The sequence below is a fragment of the Lithobates pipiens genome, unplaced genomic scaffold (genome assembly GCF_037356315.1).
Source record: "Lithobates pipiens isolate NorthernLeopardFrog02 unplaced genomic scaffold, aLitPip1_a1.2 Scaffold_19, whole genome shotgun sequence".
NCBI lineage: Eukaryota > Metazoa > Chordata > Amphibia > Anura > Ranidae > Lithobates > Lithobates pipiens.
The window spans coordinates 92,534,461-92,556,315 of record NW_027507764.1 but is presented as its reverse complement, the minus strand read 5'-3'; the positions used below and the strand labels follow the sequence as shown (position 1 = coordinate 92,556,315).

At 41.9% G+C, this 21,855-nt stretch overlaps 1 protein-coding gene across 3 annotated transcripts in view; it reads left to right on the top strand.

Moving 5' to 3' along the window:
• Positions 1-21,590, top strand: part of LOC143996174 (integrin beta-1-A-like) — a 103,827-nt gene extending 82,237 nt beyond the window's left edge. For 2 of the 3 annotated variants that reach the window (XM_077491087.1, XM_077491085.1), the window contains 4 exons: positions 11,862-12,106; positions 18,489-18,702; positions 21,125-21,184; positions 21,270-21,590. In XM_077491087.1, the coding sequence (XP_077347213.1) occupies positions 11,862-12,106; positions 18,489-18,702; positions 21,125-21,184; positions 21,270-21,273 (523 nt within the window). In that variant the 3' untranslated portion in view covers positions 21,274-21,590. The remainder of the gene's footprint in view (positions 1-11,861; positions 12,107-18,488; positions 18,703-21,124; positions 21,185-21,269) is intronic. The other variant, XM_077491086.1, reaches the window with a different exon arrangement.
• The last annotated feature ends 265 nt before the right edge of the window (positions 21,591-21,855 follow it).

The following is a 21,855-nucleotide window of genomic DNA, read 5'->3' as shown; positions in this document are numbered from 1 at the left end:
CAACAAGATATTAAAAATTAACATTTTATTTATGATTATATATTTATTTGTCCAATTAAATTAGAGCCCATAAAAATGGGGGGGGGGGGGGGGGCTGTCTATAAAAATGGTTGTAGTTCCTAACATTTGTACTTGATATTTATATTCAACCCCTTGAATTAAAGCTAAAAGTCTGCACTTCAAATTAATTTGGATTGTTCCATTTTAATTTTATTCTGGATTCATACAGAGCCAAAAGTGTCCAAATAAATATGGACATAACTGTATGTGTGATGGACCTATGCCACGTGTGCACAGGGGTGCTTTTAAAATCTTTTTTTAACTTAACTTTTTCATTTAATTTTATTACTATCACAAGAGGAAAACAAGCCCCCTTGCGATAGCTTTGGTCAGGGGACAGGTACCTATGGAGACCCCTGATGTTTCCCCTGATTAGTTAACCTAATTGTGATATAGGGTGAATAAACTCAGTGCTAGTGCCGCTCCAGCAGCTCTCAGTTCCTGGCTGAGGTAGGGGGCATTGTGGTACGCGATTCAGCACATCACACGGCTCACAATTCTTTTTTCCAAACTTTACATGAAGTGTACAAAAAATGACACTTCATTCATGTACAGTAACACCTTGGGCTGTGGTGTTGTACAGTACTACGTGATTCAGCACACTGCGCTGCGATAAAATGCAGCATGTCTGCAATTTATCAAAGCACGCTGCAATGCAGCGCCAGGCTGCATTGCAGTGTGAATGGGGCACACAGGAATCAATTGTTTTCTGTGGGTCCTTGCAATGACAGGCTTTCTACAATGCCGTAAAAAGTCTGTCACCACACACAGTGTGAATTCAGCCTAAATGAGTCACGCCAGTCTGAACTGTGGTTTAAGGGCATTCTGGCCCATTTTTCATAAAAAAGGAAAAGCAAACGAAAGTAAAAGTTCAAACACAAATGCCCACATAGGGGAATTTATTCATCAAAGATATAACCAAAAATGCAGAGCCACCTGGTTCTCTAGTCAGACGCACCACTGCTATTGCCACTGGTCGTCATAGACAACTCTCTGGCTTATCCAGCCATATACAGTAGAATACAGCACTTCACTGCATGGGCCTACTCCTGGCCTCTAGACCTCAAGTGTTCCCATTCTTCCGAGACTTACAGAATCCTTCCAGCCCCCCTCTGGACTTGCTAGTTTCCTTAGCTCTCTCAGTCCAGCGAACTCACTCAGCTATCCCTCATAGTCCTATGGGTAGTGATTCTTTCCAACATGGAGTCTCGTCTCCCAAGTGGTTCACCTCCCCTGGCTGGAGTACCCCCCTATCTCCAAATAAGGACCCTGAGGTATGACCAGCTCCTGACCTATAATGAATATGCACACCTGTGCACTCCCACAGCCTCCAGTTCTCCAGCAAGACCCAGACACAGGATTGATTCATCACACCCAAGACACTCTGAAGCATTCAAACTCCAGGCCCCCGATTACAAAATCTAAAGAACACAAGCCAGTGTTCTCCACTCAGAAAACAATACTCTGGAGCTTTTCACACTACATTCATGAGAACCCTGTGCGTCGTCTGCCTATTCTCATACATTGGCAGAGCCTAACACTGTAATATACCCCCCCCCCATTCCACTCCCTTGGTGGACCTGCTTTTTATGAACCTACAGTGCACCCCAATTCTTATTTTTAAGGTTTGCTTAGTACATGCAATATGGACAAACTAAAACATATATGACATATTCACCTGGAACAATTACAAATTGGGTGATGGCAGGATGATTGTGATTGAACCTTGTGACAAACTTCTTGTATCAGTGGAATATCCATGGTGCTGTCTTCCCCTAAATCAACATTGGGCTTTGCAGAACAGCCCCCACCCATTACACAAGGTCTGATCAAGTTCCAGTGGAGGCATTTCTGAGTGTTTCCCAGACTCTCAACCACATTACATAGAAAAGGTTGCTTCTGGACTTAGTATGGACAAGCCTCCCCAGCAGAATTCTGACTTGCTACTTCTCTCAAATTTTGGATTTTTAATTAGCACGCTGTCTGCCCACCCTAAGGATATCAGGACAAAAGTAGCTTTAACTGACAAATCTTTGTGACATTCAAGAACCACCTGTCTGGCCCTCAGCTGAGTCCACTGTTCCTGGACCCAGTCATTTGGTATACAAAGAGGGATTGATTCCTTGTTCTCAAATATCAAGTCCACAGGCAGACGACCACTGTGCCCAAACATCAAGAAAAAGGGCATGAACCACATAGCCTGATGTACTGAGATAGAAACCCACAGATCTGAGAGATATCTTTGTCATGTTGCTGCAAGGCAGCCTACTCTTCCAAGGTGTATACCTTTTCCACAGTGGAAGGTCGTTGCGAAGACTTGACTACCAAAACATTATTTTCCGGTTGTGTTGATGCCAGTATGGGAACTACCTCCAAGTCTTCTTGCAATTGGTTCACGTCCCCCTGGGGCTCCTCCATGAGAAAGCGAGGCAGCACATCCACGTTGCTATGTAGAAGTGTAGACGACCTGGCTTGTAGTGAACTTTGTAATTGAAGCGGGCCAGCCAGGCCATCTATCTCTGCTCCAGTACCCCCGGTTTACCTGAATCAACTTAAGGCAAGGGGATAAATATCAGTATAAATATTGACTTGAGCCTCTGTAACACACTCGGCAAATTCCTCTGTTACAGCACAACTGAGGGCCAATAGTTACAGTTTAAAAGAGCTGTTGTTGTGAGGGTTACGCTGCAAGGGTTGAAGACTGCCACTAGGATACACAATGATTCATGCAAGCCCATTCTGATCTGGACCCAGTACCGCTCCTAAACCCTGCAGGCTTCTGGCAGTGTAGACTTTAAAGGGCTTGGTATAGTCCACACAAGCTAGTAGACGGGATGAAGTCAACCATTTTTAAGGAGTCTTAAAATCAGTCTGTTGAGGTTCATGTCATTAGACCTGCATGGATGGCGATTCTCTGCTCTTTGACTGGGTAGGCTGTCCACACAACAGCTGGTTGAGGGGTGCTGCAATTTGGGCAAACTTGGGTATAAAACCCCTGTACTACCCCACCAGTCCCAAGAAGAAGCGTAATATTGTCAGGGTTTTGGGAGACATGTATATAATGAAAACACCTTCAATCCAAAAGTATAAGCATTTATTAGATCCCAAAATAGAAGTCCAACAGAGTACTTGCCAAAATAATACTATAACCAAAAGCCTTCAGAGTACCCAGTTCTCTGTCATAAACATTTGGACACTCCATCCATCATATATGCCCAATCTATATTATACACTTAGGTGGGTTCCATATATGCTATATTCTAGACCCGTCCTTCCTTAATACCTCTCTAGCAATCTAAATCTTTACTTGGTATTCTAAGGAAAACTTAAATAATCAATCGGGAAGATTTAAGATCTTACAAAATCATACACCACATTTCACAGCTCTTACCCATTAAAGCGGTTGTATACTTGCACAAATTATTATTTTTTTTTAAAACCTGTAAGGCAAAAGCTGACATTTCCCCCTTGACGTGTCTTCCGGATTCGGGGCTCCGGTGCTGTGAGTGGCCAGAGCCGCAATGACGTCACTCCCATGCATACATGTGGGAGACTTCTTTCCGGCAGCATCTGCCCAGACCTTCACAATGCTCCACTGACGTCAGCGTCTGCATGCAAAGTGAATATCTCCTAAACCGTACAGGTTTAGGAGATATTAATTTTATCTACAGGTAAGCCTTATTATAGGCTTACCTGTAGGTAAAAATGGAAAAAAAAGGGGTATATAACCACTTTAAGAGAATACGAAAACAAAACACTCATACTGTATACTATAAAGCTACAACCCACAATATACTACTACTTGAGATAGCAGTTGTTGTTAATTTGTTGGATTTATTTATTTTAATTTAATTTAATTTTATTTTATTTTATTAGGAGATATTTTAGGAAAACCTCTTTTGATATAAGCAAGGTTGCTTTCTCAGTCCATGCTTTCACTATGGATACAGCTCCCTTTCCCTGGTTATTCCAGGTTGAGTCAGTATAATAACCAATACATAGGGTCTTTGGCCTTTGGTTTCTATTGTTTGTCAGAAGCTCACATAAACAAACTAAATAGGAACATGGCTGGTTAGTGTTCTTTGACTTGACAATTTGAAGTCTTATTTCTTTTTTTTTTTTTCTCTCTTATTTTATGCTGTTTATTTACGGTTATTTAAATTTTTTCTTATCTGGATTTACTTTTCTGGATAATTTTGTTGTATTATTGTGAAAATTCAATAAAAATTGTGCAAAAAAAATCTTTACTTGATATACAGTTTCTTTCCCCATTTACAAAGGTGTAAAGGCAGCTGATTGGTTGATGAAAAACGTTTGAGCCTTACATGAAAATACGCTATTAACCACTTACCACCACACATCCTGAGTGCTTGGAATATATTCATGACATCATTGTTTACTACTGTGGGATCTGTGATTGGTCACCAGTGATCACATGGTACCTGGGCTAATCACAGCACTGTGTACTATGTGATAGCTATGGGAAAATCACAGCATCAAGATAGCAAACAACAAGTCAATGAGAGCCATTCATGACAGTTCAAATGATTGCTGTTACGGTGATCACTGTAACAAGCAATCACACTGTAAAAAAAAACAAATCCCTGATTCTCCCCACCACAGTAGTAGTAGTAGTAAAGTGTCACTATGCTTACAATGAACTATTTTGATGACAGTATGTAAAATAAATAAATAAAAGAAAGAAATGTTAAAAAATGTAATTGAAAAAAAAAAAGTTGTGGAAAAAAACACCTTATAAATTGTATTTCATTTCTATATCATCAACTTGTGTACAACCAGGGTGCCCATACATGGATAGAAATTTGGACTGTCCCTACCAGTTTAACTCATTTTGTAAATAGCTTTTTATGGATGCCCTAATGCACATTTACTGCTTGCTGACACATGAGAGTTTTTTGAGGGTTTCTTTGATGTATTGAAGCTGTAAGCTGTCTACGGACAGTTTTGGTAGAACTGAAAAGTTTTAAAGCCTTTTTGTAATTTAATACTTTTAATATGCAGCACATTTTAACCTTTTGAATACTGTATTGTTTCACCCCCTTTCAGTCCATGCCAGTTTTCTCGCTGTCACACTTTGAATGATGATTACTTTGTTATGTAACGCTGTACCCAAATTAATTTTAAAGACAGAGCTTTATGTTGGCAGTATTTAATCACTACTAGGTTTTTTATTTTTTGCTATATAAAGGACAAATGAAAAAAAAAGGAAACATTTTCCTTAGTTTATGTCCATAACATTTTGCAATTAAATAATCTTTCTTCATAAATTTAGATATGATTCCGCTACATTTCTTTGGTGAAGAAAAAATAGGTGTATATTCATAAGTCTTATTTTTCACAAAGTTGTAATTTTAACAATTTTTTTCTCACACACAGCATTGGCATATTTACACCCCAAAACAAAATCTGCTACTCCTCCACATGTGTGCGACTTCTTCAAAGAGGCCCAAAATCCATAGAGTACCTTAAAGCTTTCTATGGGGCATAAATTACGTATCTAATTTCCTGTGTGATATTATCACACTTTTGGAGGCCCTGGAGCACAAGGTCAATGGAAACACCCACAAAATGACCACATTTTGGAAAGAAAACACCCCAAAGTAGATTCTAAGAGGCATAGTGAGTCTTTTGAAAATGTGATTATTTTTTTCCACAATTTTTTTTAAAAATGTGGAAAGAAAATACATTTTATCTTTTACACAAAGTTGTCAATTAATAAGACAATGCATACACAGTGGGGACCTAGCTGCGAAAGAGCAGGGAGTTACAGCCAGGTTCCCACAGTCACAATGGTGGTGCTGGGGATCTGATGAAGGTGAGGAAGCGACCTGAGTGAAGGCAGCATTGGAACCCTGGGCTGGCGAGTGTCTGTTTTTTTAAAGTCAGCAGCGACAGTATTTGCAGCTGCTGACATTTAATTTTTCTAACAATGTCCATAGTTCCTCTTAAAGCTCCACTAATGTGAAAGCTGATAAATTGAAAAAACTGATCATACACACATAGATTTTTTCTGTTCAGCCTGCAGGAGCAGTTAGATAGTCTGCCAGTAGGTGAAGGCAATAGCTGACTACTGAATAACTCAGGGGTGTTTGGCTCCCATGCCCTGTCTTTCTATGGCTCCTCCCCTCCTGGCACTTATATGGGTACTAACCTCACCTATTACATCACTAAATCTTTAAAAGGGGGCCTAACACCCAATTGCATACTTTAGCACACTAATTTGGGACAGAGCTACCTTACATAGTTAATTAGGGAAGATGGTTTATTAATTATCCCAAACATAATTTTTTTTTTTTTACTAGTAATTGCGGTGATCAGCGACTTAGCGGGACTACAATATTGTTTAAACAGATACATGGAAAGGAATCAGCAATAGACATGTGCAATTCGTTTAGTTCCAAATTCTTTTTTTAACGAATTTAAAACAATTTGTTTATTCAGAAATATCCGAATTTTCGAATTTCCAAATTTTTCCAAATATTTGAAAATTCATAAATTCAAAAATTATTCTAAAATTCGAAAATTCTAAATTTTGGAAGTTTGAAAATTCCAAAATTAGAGAATTCGGAAAATCCAAAATCCATAAGTTCGGAAATCCAAAAATAAGAATGAAAATCCAAAAATAAGAACGAAAATCCAAAATTTCAAAAACCCCAAAATTAAAAAATCTGCAATAATAACTAACTAATAATAAACTTAACTGTTACTAACTATTAAATTATAGGTATTGGAATTTGCTTTCAAATTTGGCTGTTAGTGAACATAACGAATATGAATTTATCAGAGTTTCAAATTATCCGTAATAATAAATCCCATATCTAAACAAATGGAATGTAAAAAATTAATAATAATTATAAAAACTTATTAATATTATTATTTATTATTGCTTTGTTCCATTCCATTTGTTTAGATGTGGCATTCTTTATTTTGGATAATTCGTAACTTCAGATATATTTGTATTCGTTACGTTCACTAACAGACAAATTTGAAAGGAAATTCCAATATCTATAATTTATAATAGTTATTATTAGTTAGTTATTATTTCAAACTTTTGGATTTTCGGATTTTTGTTCTTGTGAATTTTCAGATTTTCCTTTCTTATTTTCGGATTTACTAATTTTCACATTTTCTATTTTTCGGATTTTTTAATTTCCGAACTTTGGGGATTTTCTAATTTACGAATTACGAATGAAAAAAAAAAAAACGAATGAAACGAAAATTAATTAATTTTTTGGCAGTGCACATGTCTAATCAGCACAGTCACCTCTTGGAATGGAATCACATCCGAAGATTCAAATGTACTCTTACCAGAAATGTATGAACTTATAATTAAAGTTTTATGATATATATTACTTTATGGGGTTCACTCCAGTTGGTAATGTTAGCAGTCCACTCTCTGAGTCCCTTGGTGGGATCATCTTTGTGAATGCTATCTACTATGATCAGGGCTTTTTTTCCTCAGAGAATAGGTGCAGGAACTCCTTCCTTCTGAGTTCCCCCTTGTCTACGCACCCTGCGCTCCTCCCAAGTGCCATTTTGTGGTTCTAAATCATTTGTATGGAATTTGCTCTTATCTAATAACAAGAAAAGCAGTAAAATAGATCCCCTGGAGCCAGCAACAATAGATCCCCCAGCAACAATAGAACCCACCCAGCATCAATAGATCCTTTACACCAGGGATATGCAATTAGCTGACCTCCAGCTGTTACAAAACTACAAGTCCCATCATGCTTGTGGCTGTCAGAGTCTTGCTATGCCTCATGGGATTTGAAGTTCTGCAACAGCTGGAGGTCCGCTAATTGCATATCCCTGCTTTACACAATAATAGACTCGCCCCCAGCAACAATGGACCCCACCCCAGAAACAATGAACCCCAGCAACAATAGGTTCCCTCAGCAATAATAGGATCCCACCCTAGCAACAATAGATTGCTATCACGAAAACAGACTCCCCTAGCAACATTGGACCGCACCCCAGCAACAATAGGTCCCTCAGCAACAATAGACCTCACCACAGCAACTATAGATCCCTCACACAACAATAGACACCCCCAGCAACAATAGACCCCAACACCAGCAACAATAGACCCCCCACACAGCAACAATGGACAAACCGATGACAAAATACCACCCCTAGCAACAAAAGATCCACCCCAGCAACATTAGAACCCCAGCAGCAACAACAGATCTCCCAGTTGCCAGCATCAATAGACTCATCAGCATACATCAACAATAGACCTCTCCCTCAATAGTAGATTCCTACCAGTGATATAAGACCCCAGCAACAATAGATACCCCACTAGTAACAATAGACCCTCACACAAAAAGAGATCCCCAGCAGTGACAATAGATCCCCCAGCTGCCAGCATCATAGACCCTCCAATACACCCCACACCCCTTACATATATTTAATGCTGGAGGTCCCGGAACTGCGTTCCCCCACGTTCCCAATGAAAAAAATCTCTGACTATGATAGTATCTCAGGGTGTGCTTGCAGCTGCTTTTATGTGATAATTTTTAGCACAATCATGGTTTTCTTTTCTTTTTCTTATTTTGCTTATTATTTATGTGTTGGTGTTATGTGCCCAAATTACAGAATTATGTCCCTATGATGTTAGATGTCACAGCCATCTTTGAAAGCTACAGTAAAGTGTGGGAAACATTTTCCTTGTGTGGACATTCCTTTATTTTTAAGGCCAATGGACAGGGCTGCCTTGAGCAGGCCCATGGCCAGGAGTTTGGTACAATATGGTGAAGGCATCCAGCTACCAGCCGGTGGATTGTTGTCCTAGCCAAGAAGAAGCAGGGCAGGGACTGGCCCAGTTTTGTACCAACACGCAGACAAGTGCAGACCTTGAACATTCTTCTGTCCACACTACACAGTGCGGATGGACAAATCTCCCACTGCGGACATTTGTACAGTAGGTGCCTTGCTTTTATCGGTGAGATTGACACCCTGCGAGCCCCGTCACAGGAGCCAGCGCCAAGCCGGCTCGCATTGGGAAAGGAAAAATGTTTCTTTTCCTTTCCCGATAAGCAACAAGCATCGCTGACATTAAGGCCGGGCTCACACTGGTGCGGGGATCCGAATTGTATTCCCGCCAATACCAAGCACTGTATTTGGTATGAATCTTAAGGGAGAACTCCACGCTAAATTTTAAATAAAAAAACGGCATGGGTTCCCCCTCAGGAAGCATATCAGGCCCTTAGGTCTGGTAGGGATTTTAAGGGGAACCCCTTACTCAGAACAAAAAGGCGTGGGGGCCCTCCCAAAATCCATACCAGACCCCTATCCGAGCGCGCAGGCCTGCCGGTCAGGAAAGGGGGAGGGGACGAGTGAGCGCCCCCCCTGAGCCGTACCAGGCCGAGGCCGTGCCCTCAAAATGGGGGGGTAGGTGCTTTGGGCGGCCCCCCCACCCCCAAAGCACCTTGTCGCCATGTTGATGAGAAGAAGGGCCTCTTGCCGACAACCCTGGCTGTTGGTTGTCAGGGTCTGTGGGTGGGGGGCTTATCGGAATCCTGGAGCCCCCTTTAATAAGGGGGCCCCCAGATACCGGCCCCCCACCTTATGTGAATGAGTATGGGGTACCATGTACCCCTACCCATTCACCTGGTGAAAAAAGTGTAAATAAAAAACACAACACAAGTTTTTAAAAGACTTTATTAGACAGCTCCGGGGGTCTTCTTCTGTCTTGGGGAGTCTTCTCACCGGACTCCTCTGCTATCTTCTGCTAGCTCTTTTTCTAGCGGATGAGCCCATCTTTCTTCCTAGTCATCGCCACCATCCGGGGGTCTTCTTCCGACTTTGGGGGTCTTGTCCCGCTCTTGGGTTCTTCTTGCTGGGCCTCCACTATCTTCTTATAGCTCTTTTACTAGCGGTGGCCCGGTCTTCTGTTGCCGCCTTCTTCTCTTCTTCCAACTTCGGGGGTCTTGTTCCCCTCTTCGGTTCTTCTTGCCGGGCCTCCGCTTTCTTCTTCCAGCTATTTTACTAGCGGTGGCCCGGTCTTCTGTCGTTGCTGCCGCCTTCTCGTCTTCTCTTCTTCTTTGAGATGTTGACTCAACGCTCTCTCTGGCCGCAATGCCAGGGACACATTGTGCGGTGACTTATATAGGGCCAAGGGGCGGGGTCACCAGGTGATGTCACATGGTGACCCCGCCCCCTTATGTTGTCACAGCCACGGATGATGCTGGGACTGTGACATCATAAGGGGCGGGGTCACCATGTGACATCACCCGGTGACCCCGCCCCTTATACCTATATAAGTCGCCACACAATGCCCCCCTGCCATTATGGCCGGAGAGAGAGTCGTGTCAACATCGAAAGGAAGAAGAGAAGACGAGAAGGCAGTGGCAATGACAGAAGACCGGGCCACTGCTAGTAAAAGAGCTGGAAGAAGAAAGCGGAGGCCCAGCAAGAAGAACCGAAGAGGGGGACAAGACCCCTGAAGTCGGAAGAAGAGAAGAAGGTGGCGACAGAAGACCGGGCCACCGCTAGTAAAATAGCTATAAGAAGATATCGGAGGCCCGACAAGAAGAACCAAAGAGGGGGACAAGACCCCCGAAGAGGGGGACCAGACCCCCAAAGTCATAAGAAGACCCCCGGAATAGCGGCGGCGACGACAAAGAAGAAAGTTGCGCTCCGTTGGTAGTTAAAGAGCTAGCAGAAGATAGCAAAGGAGTCGGGCAAGAAGACCCCCCCAAGATGGAAGAAGACCCCCAGAGCTGTCTAATAAAGTATTTTAAAAACGTGTGTTGTGTTTTTTATTTACACTTTTTTCACCAGGTGAATGGGTAGGGGTACATGGTACATACTCATTCACATAGGGTGGGGGGCCGGTATCTGGGGGCCCCCTTATTAAAGGGGGCTCCTGGATTCCCATAAGCCCCCTGCCCGCAGACCCTGACAACCAACGGCCAGGGTTGTCGGGAAGAGGCCCTTGTCCTTATCAACATGGGGACAGGGTGCTTTGGGGTGGGGGGGGGTGCATGTTGAGGGCACACGCGGCCTGGTACGGCTCAGGATGGGGGAGTGCTCACTCGTCCCCACCCCCTTTCCTGACCAGCCAGCCTGCGTGCTCGGATAGGGGTCTGGTATGGATTTTGGGGGACCCCCACACTGTTTTTTTTCAGAGTAGGGGCTTCCCCTTAAAATCCCTACCAGACCTAAGGGCCTGGTATGCCCCTGAAGGCATGCAGGTCTCATTAGTGAGGCGACATTGTCGCTGATCTCTCTCGCTCGCTACTATAGGAAAATGTAATTTTCCTATTGCATCCAGTGCGAGAACCAGCACGACGCTGGTTAGAGGAGCCTGTCGCCGGGAACCAGCACGACAGGATCGCCCTGGAAACACATTATCGGCAGCACCTACTGTAATTTAACAGCCAGCTTTGCCAGCTGTCAACATACCTGATCAGGTGCTGTTCTGCTATCACTTTTTCACTGGCTCCTTCGATCTTGGGATGTCGGGCAGGATTTGGCCAACGAAGGCATTATTTCTCTCTAAAGCTGGCCAGCTTGGCCAGCTTTAGTTCCTGGGAATTTTACTTTTTAGATATGAAGGGTAAGATACTTTGAAAGCAAATCATATATGCATATACGGTATTTGTGTTACGTACCTCTTACTTTTTTTTTTTTTATTGGAAGTGCAGAGCTACAGTTAGATTACAAAGTTACATTTTATAAATTGCTAGAAGTGCGGGCTTCAGGTCATGGAGGCAAAAAATTGGTTATTTTATTTTTGGTGTACGTTGGCTTTTCACACTGGATTCTTCTATTCTCAGATGCAATGAGGGTCGTATTGGAAAACAATGTGAATGCAGCACAAAGGAAGCCGGTATTGAAATTGAAGACTTAGATGCTCTGTGCAGAAAGGAGAACTACTCAGATATCTGCAGTAACAATGGAGACTGTATCTGTGGCCAGTGTGTGTGTAAGAAGAGGGAAAATCCCAATGAGGTCTACTCTGGAAAATACTGTGAATGTGACAATTTCAATTGTGACCGATACAATGGATTAATTTGTGGAGGTGAGTTCAGCACTATATTTACAAACCCTAGAAAAATACAACCCTAGATACTTAAAGCTTTATTAAACTCCAAATCAAAATTGTCATTTATTGCAGTTTAACAATCCTTAAATGTAGTAGCTGCATTAATTTTTATTTTTATTTTCCTTGAGACACCTTTGGACAGCAGCATTGTCAATCTGGGTAGAGGGTTAACACTTTAAGCAGTTGTTTTTTTTTTTTCTTTTGGGATTATAGTTTTGCATAAATGAATAAAAGCTGATCATTGTAAGCACCCTTGTCAGTGTTAAATGGTTTGTCTAAACTGCCACTTTTCCTGGACAGCTTTGTTTGTTAAAATTGTTATTAAACCTAAAAAAATAAAAAAAACAAAAAATCACTGGCAAACAGGAAATGTTTTTTATGACAGAAGAGACCCTATTGGTCCCTTTTGTCATAAACCCTTCTTACTGCCTGTCAGAATTTATGTATTATAAGCCAGGCATGCGCAGCTCAGTGAGCATTTATGCACTGCTCTGGGTGTGATGATGTGAATCCCATGCGCATGTGTGGGAGTAACATAATCTTGAAAAATTTGTCCAAAAGAAAGACCAGGAAAACTTGGCAGTGCCCATGACAGACGGAAGTACTGACAACACAGGACTGGATAGGATCATTTACCAGGTAAGCGTCACGCACCTGAAAGGAGATTGAATTGACGAGGTCGGCCTCTCTTGTATCTCCATCTCTGATCCCGCTGAGGGTGGAACAGAAGAAGCCAAGGGCTAGACATGTGCATTTCGTTTTGTTCCGAAACGAAATTCGGACGAATTTTCATTGTGCAATTACCGAATTACAATGCTAACGAATTCAAACGAAATTCGAATCAAATTCAAAAAATTACATTTTGCGACCCGAATTTGGGGCCACGTATCTCGGGGCCACTTGTAGCTAGAAACACCAAATTTGGTATGCAAACACAATAGAACTAGCACTAAAACATCTCCAATTTGGGGTTTCTAGCACCAAGTGACCCTGAGATACATGGCCCTAAAGTCGGGTCGCAAAATATTTTCGAATCCGGTTGAAATAGTTTCAAATGCGGTTGAAATAATTTCAAATCATGTTGAAATCATATCGAATCCGGTAGAAATATTTTCGAATTTGGTTGAAATAACCCCAAATTTGGTGATTTTGTAATGCTAGTTCTACTATGTTTGCATACCAAATTTGGGGTTCCTAGCTACAAGTGGCCCCGAGATACGTGGCCCCAAAATCGGGTCGCAAAAGGTCATTCTCTTCTGCAGAAAAGTACTTGACATATTGTCCATATTCCGGGGTCATATACAGTTGGCAGGCATATTTCCTCAGTACTTGGACCTGATGCAGTGGTCAGTACATGCCAAAATTTTCCCAGAACTGTGTCACAGGTGGGGGATAACAGATATGCACTTCCTGGCCTCCAGGCTCAACAACAAACTGGAAAGATTTGTTTCCAATTACAGGGACCCTCTAGCAGAAACAGTGGATGCTCTGGTGGCTCTATGGAATAAGTATACCTTGATATATGCCTTTACTGCGCTAAAACCTCTTCCAAAATAAAGATGGGAAGATTCCAAATGGACTTCATTGCTCTGGACTGGCCCAGGCCAAAGTGTGGTTGGCCAACTTGTAAGACATTTGGCATATGCTTCGGGGGTACTGCCAGATCAACAGAATCTTTTGTCCCAGGAACTAATTTTCCATCCTTCTTCATGGTCACTGAATTTTCAAGCCCAGGTTCTGATGTATAGGGGCATCTCTAAGTCCTTGTACACACGGTCGGAGATTCCGACAATCAAATCCGTCGGATTTTGTCCATCGGATTTTGTCCGACGGATTTTGTCCGAAACTGTTGTATACACACGGTCGGACAAAGTTGTCGGAAAATCCGACGTGATGACGTTATTTCGTTACGACGGGACTAAGTTCACGCTAGTAGCCAATAGCTTTGGTGTAGGAATTTGATCTGAGCATACGTGGCACTTTGTCCGATCGGAATTCTCTACACATGATCGGAGTATGTCCGATCAGAGCATTTTGTCGGAAAGTTTTACCAACAAGTTGGAAAACTTGGTCCGTCGGAGTATCCGACAGTCCGATGTAGACCACACACAGTCGGAATATCCGACAAAGCGGTCCGATCGGACACATTCCGTCAGAATCTCCGACCGTGTGTACAAGAGCTAAGTCTCTGATTTGTGTTACTTCAACCCTAGGGAGTCCACTTCCTTCAAGATCTACAGGTAGACACAGAAAGTATACTTCAGGTGGTATGAGTCGAGTCTGTGTGGATTTCTACTCTATGGCATGAATCCTCTACTTCCTGTAGTTGTCTCAGCATTATCAAGGGTCAGGTTTCTGCTTTTTCTAGTCTGTTTCAGAGACTGTTGGCCTCATCCTTTTGATTAAGACCTTTGTCCAGGGTGTCTCTCATGTAGCACCCCCCGTCTGTTTCACCTGTGACTGGTTCTCTCTGCACTTTAGAAACTGCTGTTTTAAACTCATTAGACATTCCTCTCTGCACTCGCCCACAAGATGCCATTTCTTGCAGTCATCACCTGTGTAATGTGAGTGTTTAAATTGGCATTCTTATCCTCCAAGTAATGCTTTCTTGTTTTACATAGGGCCTTGTCGAGTCCTCTCAGCCACTGATTCTGTCAGACTGATTTATTTTCTTGTCATCTAGGATTGACCCCAAAAGGGTGCACTGGCTTCTTTTTAAACTAGCTGTAGATGGCTCAGAAAGACTATCATCCAAGCCTATGGTCTCAATGATCACGTTCCACCATTTCCTGTCAAGGCTACTCTGCTCATTCTATGAAGTCTTCTTGGGCTTTTCGGCATCAGCCAACTGTTTCTTGGTTCACATGTTCTACCAGGTCAACATTTCAGTCTGGTCTGATGCCAGCAAAGGGTACAAAGTCTTTTATTATTATTATTATTATTCAGGATTTATATAGCGCCAACAGTTTGCGCAGCGCTTTACAATATGAGGGCAGACAGTACACTTACAATACAAATCAATACAGGAGGGATCAGAGGGCCCTGCTCGTTAGAGCTTACAATCCTTTTAGGCTTGAGCTGTAGGTATCCCCCAGTTCTATTGTTTTTTTTTTTTCTTGGCCCTGTTGGTATTTGTTTGCTGTATTTCCCATCCCTCAGTTGGACTGTTTTTGGGCATCCCAAAAGTTAGAGTTCTGTGTCCCTCAATGGAAAAGTATGAAAATTTGATTTTGTACTTGCTATAACATCCTTTTCCTGAAAACCATTGAGGAACACAAGTCCAGTTCCTCTGTTTATGATTATGCTCTTTGTACTGCCTTTCCACCAAATGGAGACCTGCTAGTAGTATGAGGGGTTATCCTGGGCTGGCCTAAATTTGTTTGTTTGCTAGTGTATAAACCTATTGTAGGCAACAATATTACTCAATGTTTAACCACTTGCCGACCAGCGCACGACGATGTACGTCGACAGAATGGCACGGGCAGGCAAATGGGCGTACATGTACGTCCCTTTAAATTTGCCGCCCTGCCATCGGGAGCGCGCCGCTGGCGGCGCGCTCCCGCGCTGGTCGGGACCCCCGTGAGTCCGGTCGCGGGACCCGCGGACTCGATCGCCGCGGGCATCCCCGCGATCGTCTCACGGAGCGGCCGAATGGAGAAGTGCCGTTGTAAACAACATTTCTCCATTCTGCCTAGCAACTAGTGACGCTGATCTCTGCTCCATGTGATTGGAGCAGAGATCAGTGTTCACTAAATGAAAGCCCAACCCCCCCACAGTTAGTAACACATCCCTAGGAACACTTAACCCCTACACTGCCACCCACTGGTTAACCCCTTCACTGCGAGTGTCATTTACACAGGAATCACTGCATTTATATAGCAGTGATTACTGTATAAATGACAATGGTCCCAAAAATGTGTCAAAAATGTCCGATGGGTCCCCCACAATGTCGCAGTCACAATAAAAATCGCTGATCGCCGCCATTACTAGTAAAAAAAAAAAAAAATATTAATAAAAATGCTATAAAAACTATCCCTATTTTGTAAACGCTATAACTTTTGCGCAAACCAATCAATAATCGCTTATTGCGATTTTTTTTTACCAAAAATATGTAGAAGAATACGTATCGGCCTAAACTGAGGGAAAAAATGTTTTTTTATATATTTTTGGGGGATATTTATTATAACAAAAAGTAAAAAATAATGCGTTTTTTTCAAAATTGTCGCTTTATTTTTGTTTATAACGCAAAAAATAAAAACCGCAGGGGTGATCAAATACCACCAAAAGAAAGCTCTATTTTTGGGAAAAAAAGGATGTCAATTTTGTTTGGGAGCCACGTCGCACGACCGCGCAATTGTCAGTTAAAGTGACGAAGTGCCGAATCGCAAAAAGTGGTCTGGTCTTTGACCAGCAAATTGGTCCGGTCTGAAAGTGGTTAAAGCGTAACTCCACTTTTCTTTTTTTTTTTTTCATTCTTTTTATTGAGTTTGCAATAACATAAAACAACTTACAGCCTATTGGGCATACCCAGGCTGATTACTACTACAACCCCCTGAGTCAACAATAACAACAAACCCCCCCCCCCTCCCCCCCCCCCCAATATACCGCCACCGGCGTATACAACCAAAGAAAAACCCAACGTACACTCTAGCACCACTAACTAAAATCCCCTCTGGGTGATCTATGTACACTGCAAGGATTTAACACATTTTTGTTGCAGATTCCTACCTTTTGTTATTCAGAAGAAATCACTGTTTGTTCCTCTGTGCCTCTAGGCTGAGAGAGTCTAATGGGAGTGGTTTCACAATTATCAATCAACTGTGCACCTGCAGGTCTCTAATGAGGAAAGCTGCTGGACCTGCATCCCTTTGAAGGGACATTCATTTTTTGTTCCAGAGGATGCCTGAAATCTGACTTGTATCTTAGGGCAGACTTCTGGGGAAATCAGTAAACCAATTACAAAAAACAGAAAATTATGTTTCTGGGGGGCGTCCTGTACACATTCTGTGTACAGAACACCTCCAGGTAGGCATATTGCATTGCATTTTCAGAAAATTACAGCAGCTGCAGATTGAAATGGAAATTACAATATTATTAGTGTTGCAATTGTATACGCTATATTATTTTTACTTTATTTGCTATTTTTTTCCCCCATGAAAGTGGAGTTACCCTTTAAAGTAGTTAAGTCTCAAAGTTTTTCATCTTAATGCATTTTATGCATTAAGGTGAAATGCATATGCCTGATCCAATCCAGCGATGCACACAAGTGCAGTGGCTCTAGCCACTGTCTCTCTCCTTATTGGATTGATTGATAACAGCAGGAGGTATTGGCTCCCGCTGCTGTCAATAAAATCCTGTGACACGGGAGTGGGGAGGGGTGGGAGCAAGTCCGCACAGTTCCCCAAGGAAAAGTGGCTTTCCACTGGGGCCCCCTGATGAGCAGGAGCCAGGAGGATCAGGGCTGCTCTGTGCAAAACACTTCCACAGAGCAGGTAAGTATAACATGTTTATTATTTTTATTAAAAAAAAGTTTTACGAACATTTTAAAGTGTTACTAAACCCACAACATCAAAATCAGTCTTTATATGCAGTAAAGAATGCTTGTTATACTCACTGTGGAACCTAAAAAGGCTGTTCGATCCTGCCTTCTCTGATCACCTCCTTCTTCCACTGACTCCAATATAAATCCTGATATTTACAGAACCAGGTGACAGTCTGCACATGCTCAGTTTGGTATGTATTTCTGGAGAGTTTTTTTCTTTGGAGAGTGCATGTGATCAGCACAGTGCCAATCTGCACGGTCCAGGCAGAGGGTCAGGGGTCCTGCATTCTCATAGGACAATCGTGGAAGAATGAAAACTCATCCTACAAGCTTTAACCAGACACTGATAGAAGTTACAAGACTGCTATATACTGCTGATGAGAAAGGGTATTTAGCAGTTTATATTTACTAAATAATTGCATTTCCATGTTCTGTGTACTGTGGGAGACCAGATATAGTGAATGCAGGGTCCTGGGTTTAGTAACACTAACAATTGTCCGTGTCGCCAAATTTTTTATTTTTTTCATGCTCATGCTCCAGAGTGGAGATTGAACATTCCTTTATAAGCATGCACTGTTCTGTAGTTGGGCTGTTACTCAAAGACTCTGCTACCAGACAGCCTGCCATTTGACTTTTGCTTTTTGGATGGAGGAAAGCACTTTGGAAAAGTGAATTCCCCTGAACAAGAAGTAACAATCATGGGTAGCTGCAGACAGAAATGAAAAGGTGTTTGCTAATTACAAAGGGGTGAATATGGTAGTTACGTGTGTCGGTTTTCAAACTGGATTGTTCCCTAAAACATGTGTTTTCTTACAGATAATGGAGTCTGCAACTGCAGAGTTTGCGAGTGTTTCCCTAACTTTTCTGGTAGTGCTTGTGATTGCTCAGAAGATAAATCAACATGCATGGCATCTAATGGTCAGCTATGTAATGGAAGAGGAATATGTGAATGTGGAAGGTGTAAATGTATGGACAATTTTTTGGGAGAGACGTGTGAGTTGTCCCGTGTCAGTGATTTTGCGGAACGCAAGTGAGTATTAGAAAGGAGCACAATTCTCCTTCACAGAAAGTGTGAAAAGGAATTTTAGTTCCACAAAATTTATTGATATGCTACTTTTCATATCTAAAGCAAATCTTGGTTCCAAATGTAAATTGTATATGTCTTCTACCTAACAACATGTGCATAATAAGTAGACATGTGCACACTGAAATATTTTGTTTTGGAATTTCGTTTTCGTCTGAAAAATACATTTATTTAGTTACTCCCGAAATTTGTTTTTAATTAATTTAGTTTTTCGTTAACCACTTTCAGACCATTTTTCTGGCTTAAAGAGGAAGTAAACCCTGATGGGTTTACTTCCTCTTTGATTCCTTGCAAAGGTAAAGCATAATGGACTACTATGCATCTCATAGTAGTCCATTATGTGTCACTTACCTGACACAGGAGCCAGCGAAGTCACCGCTGTCCCCTTGTGTACGGAGCCTCCATCTTCTCGGTGGGTCTCGCGGCTCCGGCGCTGTCATTTGTCAGAGCCGCGATGACGTCACTCCCGCGCATGCACACGGGATATCGCCGTTAACTGTGACGCTCTCAGTGCGCCTGCGGTGCCTGTCTTTCGGCAAATATCTCCTAAACCGTGTAGGTTTAGGAGATATTACTTGGACCTACAGGTAAGCCTTAATCTAGGCTTACCTGTAGGTCAAAGTGGTTTGTAAGGGTTTACAACCACTTTAAGACCAGACCACTTTTTGCGATTCGGCACTGCGTCGCTTTAATTGACAATTGCGTGGTTGTGCGACATGGCTCCCAAACAAAATTGACGTCCCCTTTTTCCCACAAATAGAGATTTCTTTTGGTGGTATTTGATCACCTCTGTGGTTTTTATTTTTTGCGCTATAAACAAAAATAGAGCAACAATTTTGAAAAAAACGCATTATTTTTTACTTTTTGTTATAATAAATATCCCCCAAAAATATATAAAAAAACATTTTTTCCCTCAGTTTAGGCTGATACGTATTCTTCTACATATTTTTGGTAAAAAAAAATCGCAATAAGCGATTATTGATTGCTTTGCGCAAAAGTTATAGCGTTTACAAAATAGGGATAGTTTTATGGCATTTTTATTAATAATTTTGTATTATTTTTTTTTACTAGTAATGGCGGCGATCAGCGATTTTTATTGTGACTGCAACATTGTGGCGGACACATCGGACATTTTCTGACCCATTTTTGGGACCATTTTTGGCATTTTTATTAATAATTTTTTTTACTAGTAATGGCGGCAATCAGCTATTTTTATTGTGACTGCGACATTATGGCAGACACATCAGACATTTTTTACACATTTTCGGGACCATTGTCATTTATACAGCAATCAGTGCTATACAAATGTATTGATTCCTGTGTCAATGACACTGGCAGTGAAGGGGTTAACCAGGGGTTGCAGTGTAGGGGTTAAGTGTTCCTAGGGGCGTGTTACTAACTGTGGAGGGCTGGGCTTTGTGTTAGTGAACACTGATCTCTGCTCCAATCACATGGAGCAGAGATCAGCTTCACTTGTTGCTAGGCAGAATGGGGAGATGCTGTTTACAACGTTATCCCCCTGTTCAGTCTCCCCGTGAGACGATCGCGGGTATGCCCGTGGTGATCGAGTCTGCAGGACCCGCGACCGGACTCACAGGGGTTCCAACCGGCACGCGAGCGCGCCGTCGGCAGGGCGGCATTTAAAAATGGACATACCTGTACGCCAATTGTCTGCCCGTGCCATTCTGCTGATGTACATCGGCGTGCGCCGGTGGGGAACTGGTTAAAAATTGCATTCATCCAAAAATCAAAATTAATTAAGGTCGAATCTGTCATTGAAGGCTTATGGTGTCTGTCGAATGTTCAAAGAAGATTCGACAGAGCAGATAAACTGTATGACTCCATACAGTTTAGCTGCTCCGTCGAATCTTCTTAGAACTTTCGACAGACACCATAAGCCAAAGATTCAACGTTTGTATGTTTTTTGCTGCTTTGTCGAATCTTTGTCGTAACCATAAAACCACTGATCATTCCATAATATACCACTCTACATGTTTCGCTTGTTCAGCTTCTTCAGGAGTATTTACGGTAAGGTGTATGTTGATAATATTATTGTTTTTATTGTTTGTAAATGAAAAATTTTTTTTTTAGTTTGAGCATATTGCTTATATGACCTTAACTAACTATTAGTTTAGCACCTTAAAAGTCCCCGGGTGTTGTCTTGAAAACCCAGTGTCCTTTCTTGCTTTGTCTTCTGAAGGGTTTACTTCCTCTTTAACACTGCATTTTAGACTATATCTTATTTTTTGTTTGGTGATCAACAAACTGTGCTGGCTGCTTTTGACATTGATATACAAACTATAGCTTTTGAATATGATTTATATTGACCTTAGCACTGATACCCATCTATTTCTGTTTTACTTTATAGTAATGACTTTACTCTAATAGCTCTGCTTTGTGTTTGGATCCCTTTTGGCTTCACCGTATGGTGAGATGATACACTGACATATTTTGTACTGTACATTTTAGTAAAGCCTTGTCGTAACACTGGCCTATGTCACTCTTTTTTCCAGGTGAAAACACCATCTATAGAAGTGCAACAGTGGTAAATCACAAAAGAATGTGATTACTTTTTCAGTATAATATGCAAGAAATTTTAAATTCTTAGTAAAACTGTATTACATTCTCTATGCTTTGCTGATGTTTTGCACACTGCACTCATATTCTGCACATGGCACTATTAATGTTTGGCACATATTCATATTCTTTACACTGATAAGAATCTAGCCCACCTACATACTGCCTATATTTGTAATATTAAGGTGATATCTTCATAAGCATGGTTATAAAAAACTAGAAAAATACATCGAATAAATAGAACAGTTATTTGGAAAGATGCTGAGTGTTTTTTTTTGTGTCCGGTCTCTACTGCAGTAGTTTTTATTAATTTGGAACCACTGATCAATATTAGGATAGAAGCAGGGGCGGATCCAGGGGGGGGGGGGCAACAGGGCAATTGCCCCCCCCCCCCCGAAATAGTAGCAGTGAGAGTGAGACAGTGACATGTCATTGTTCCATTCTCACTTGCTCTGTTCGCGCGTGCCGCTGCCTCCTCTGCCCGAGTCTCTCTCTCTCACATAACCCGATCAGCGTCGCAGA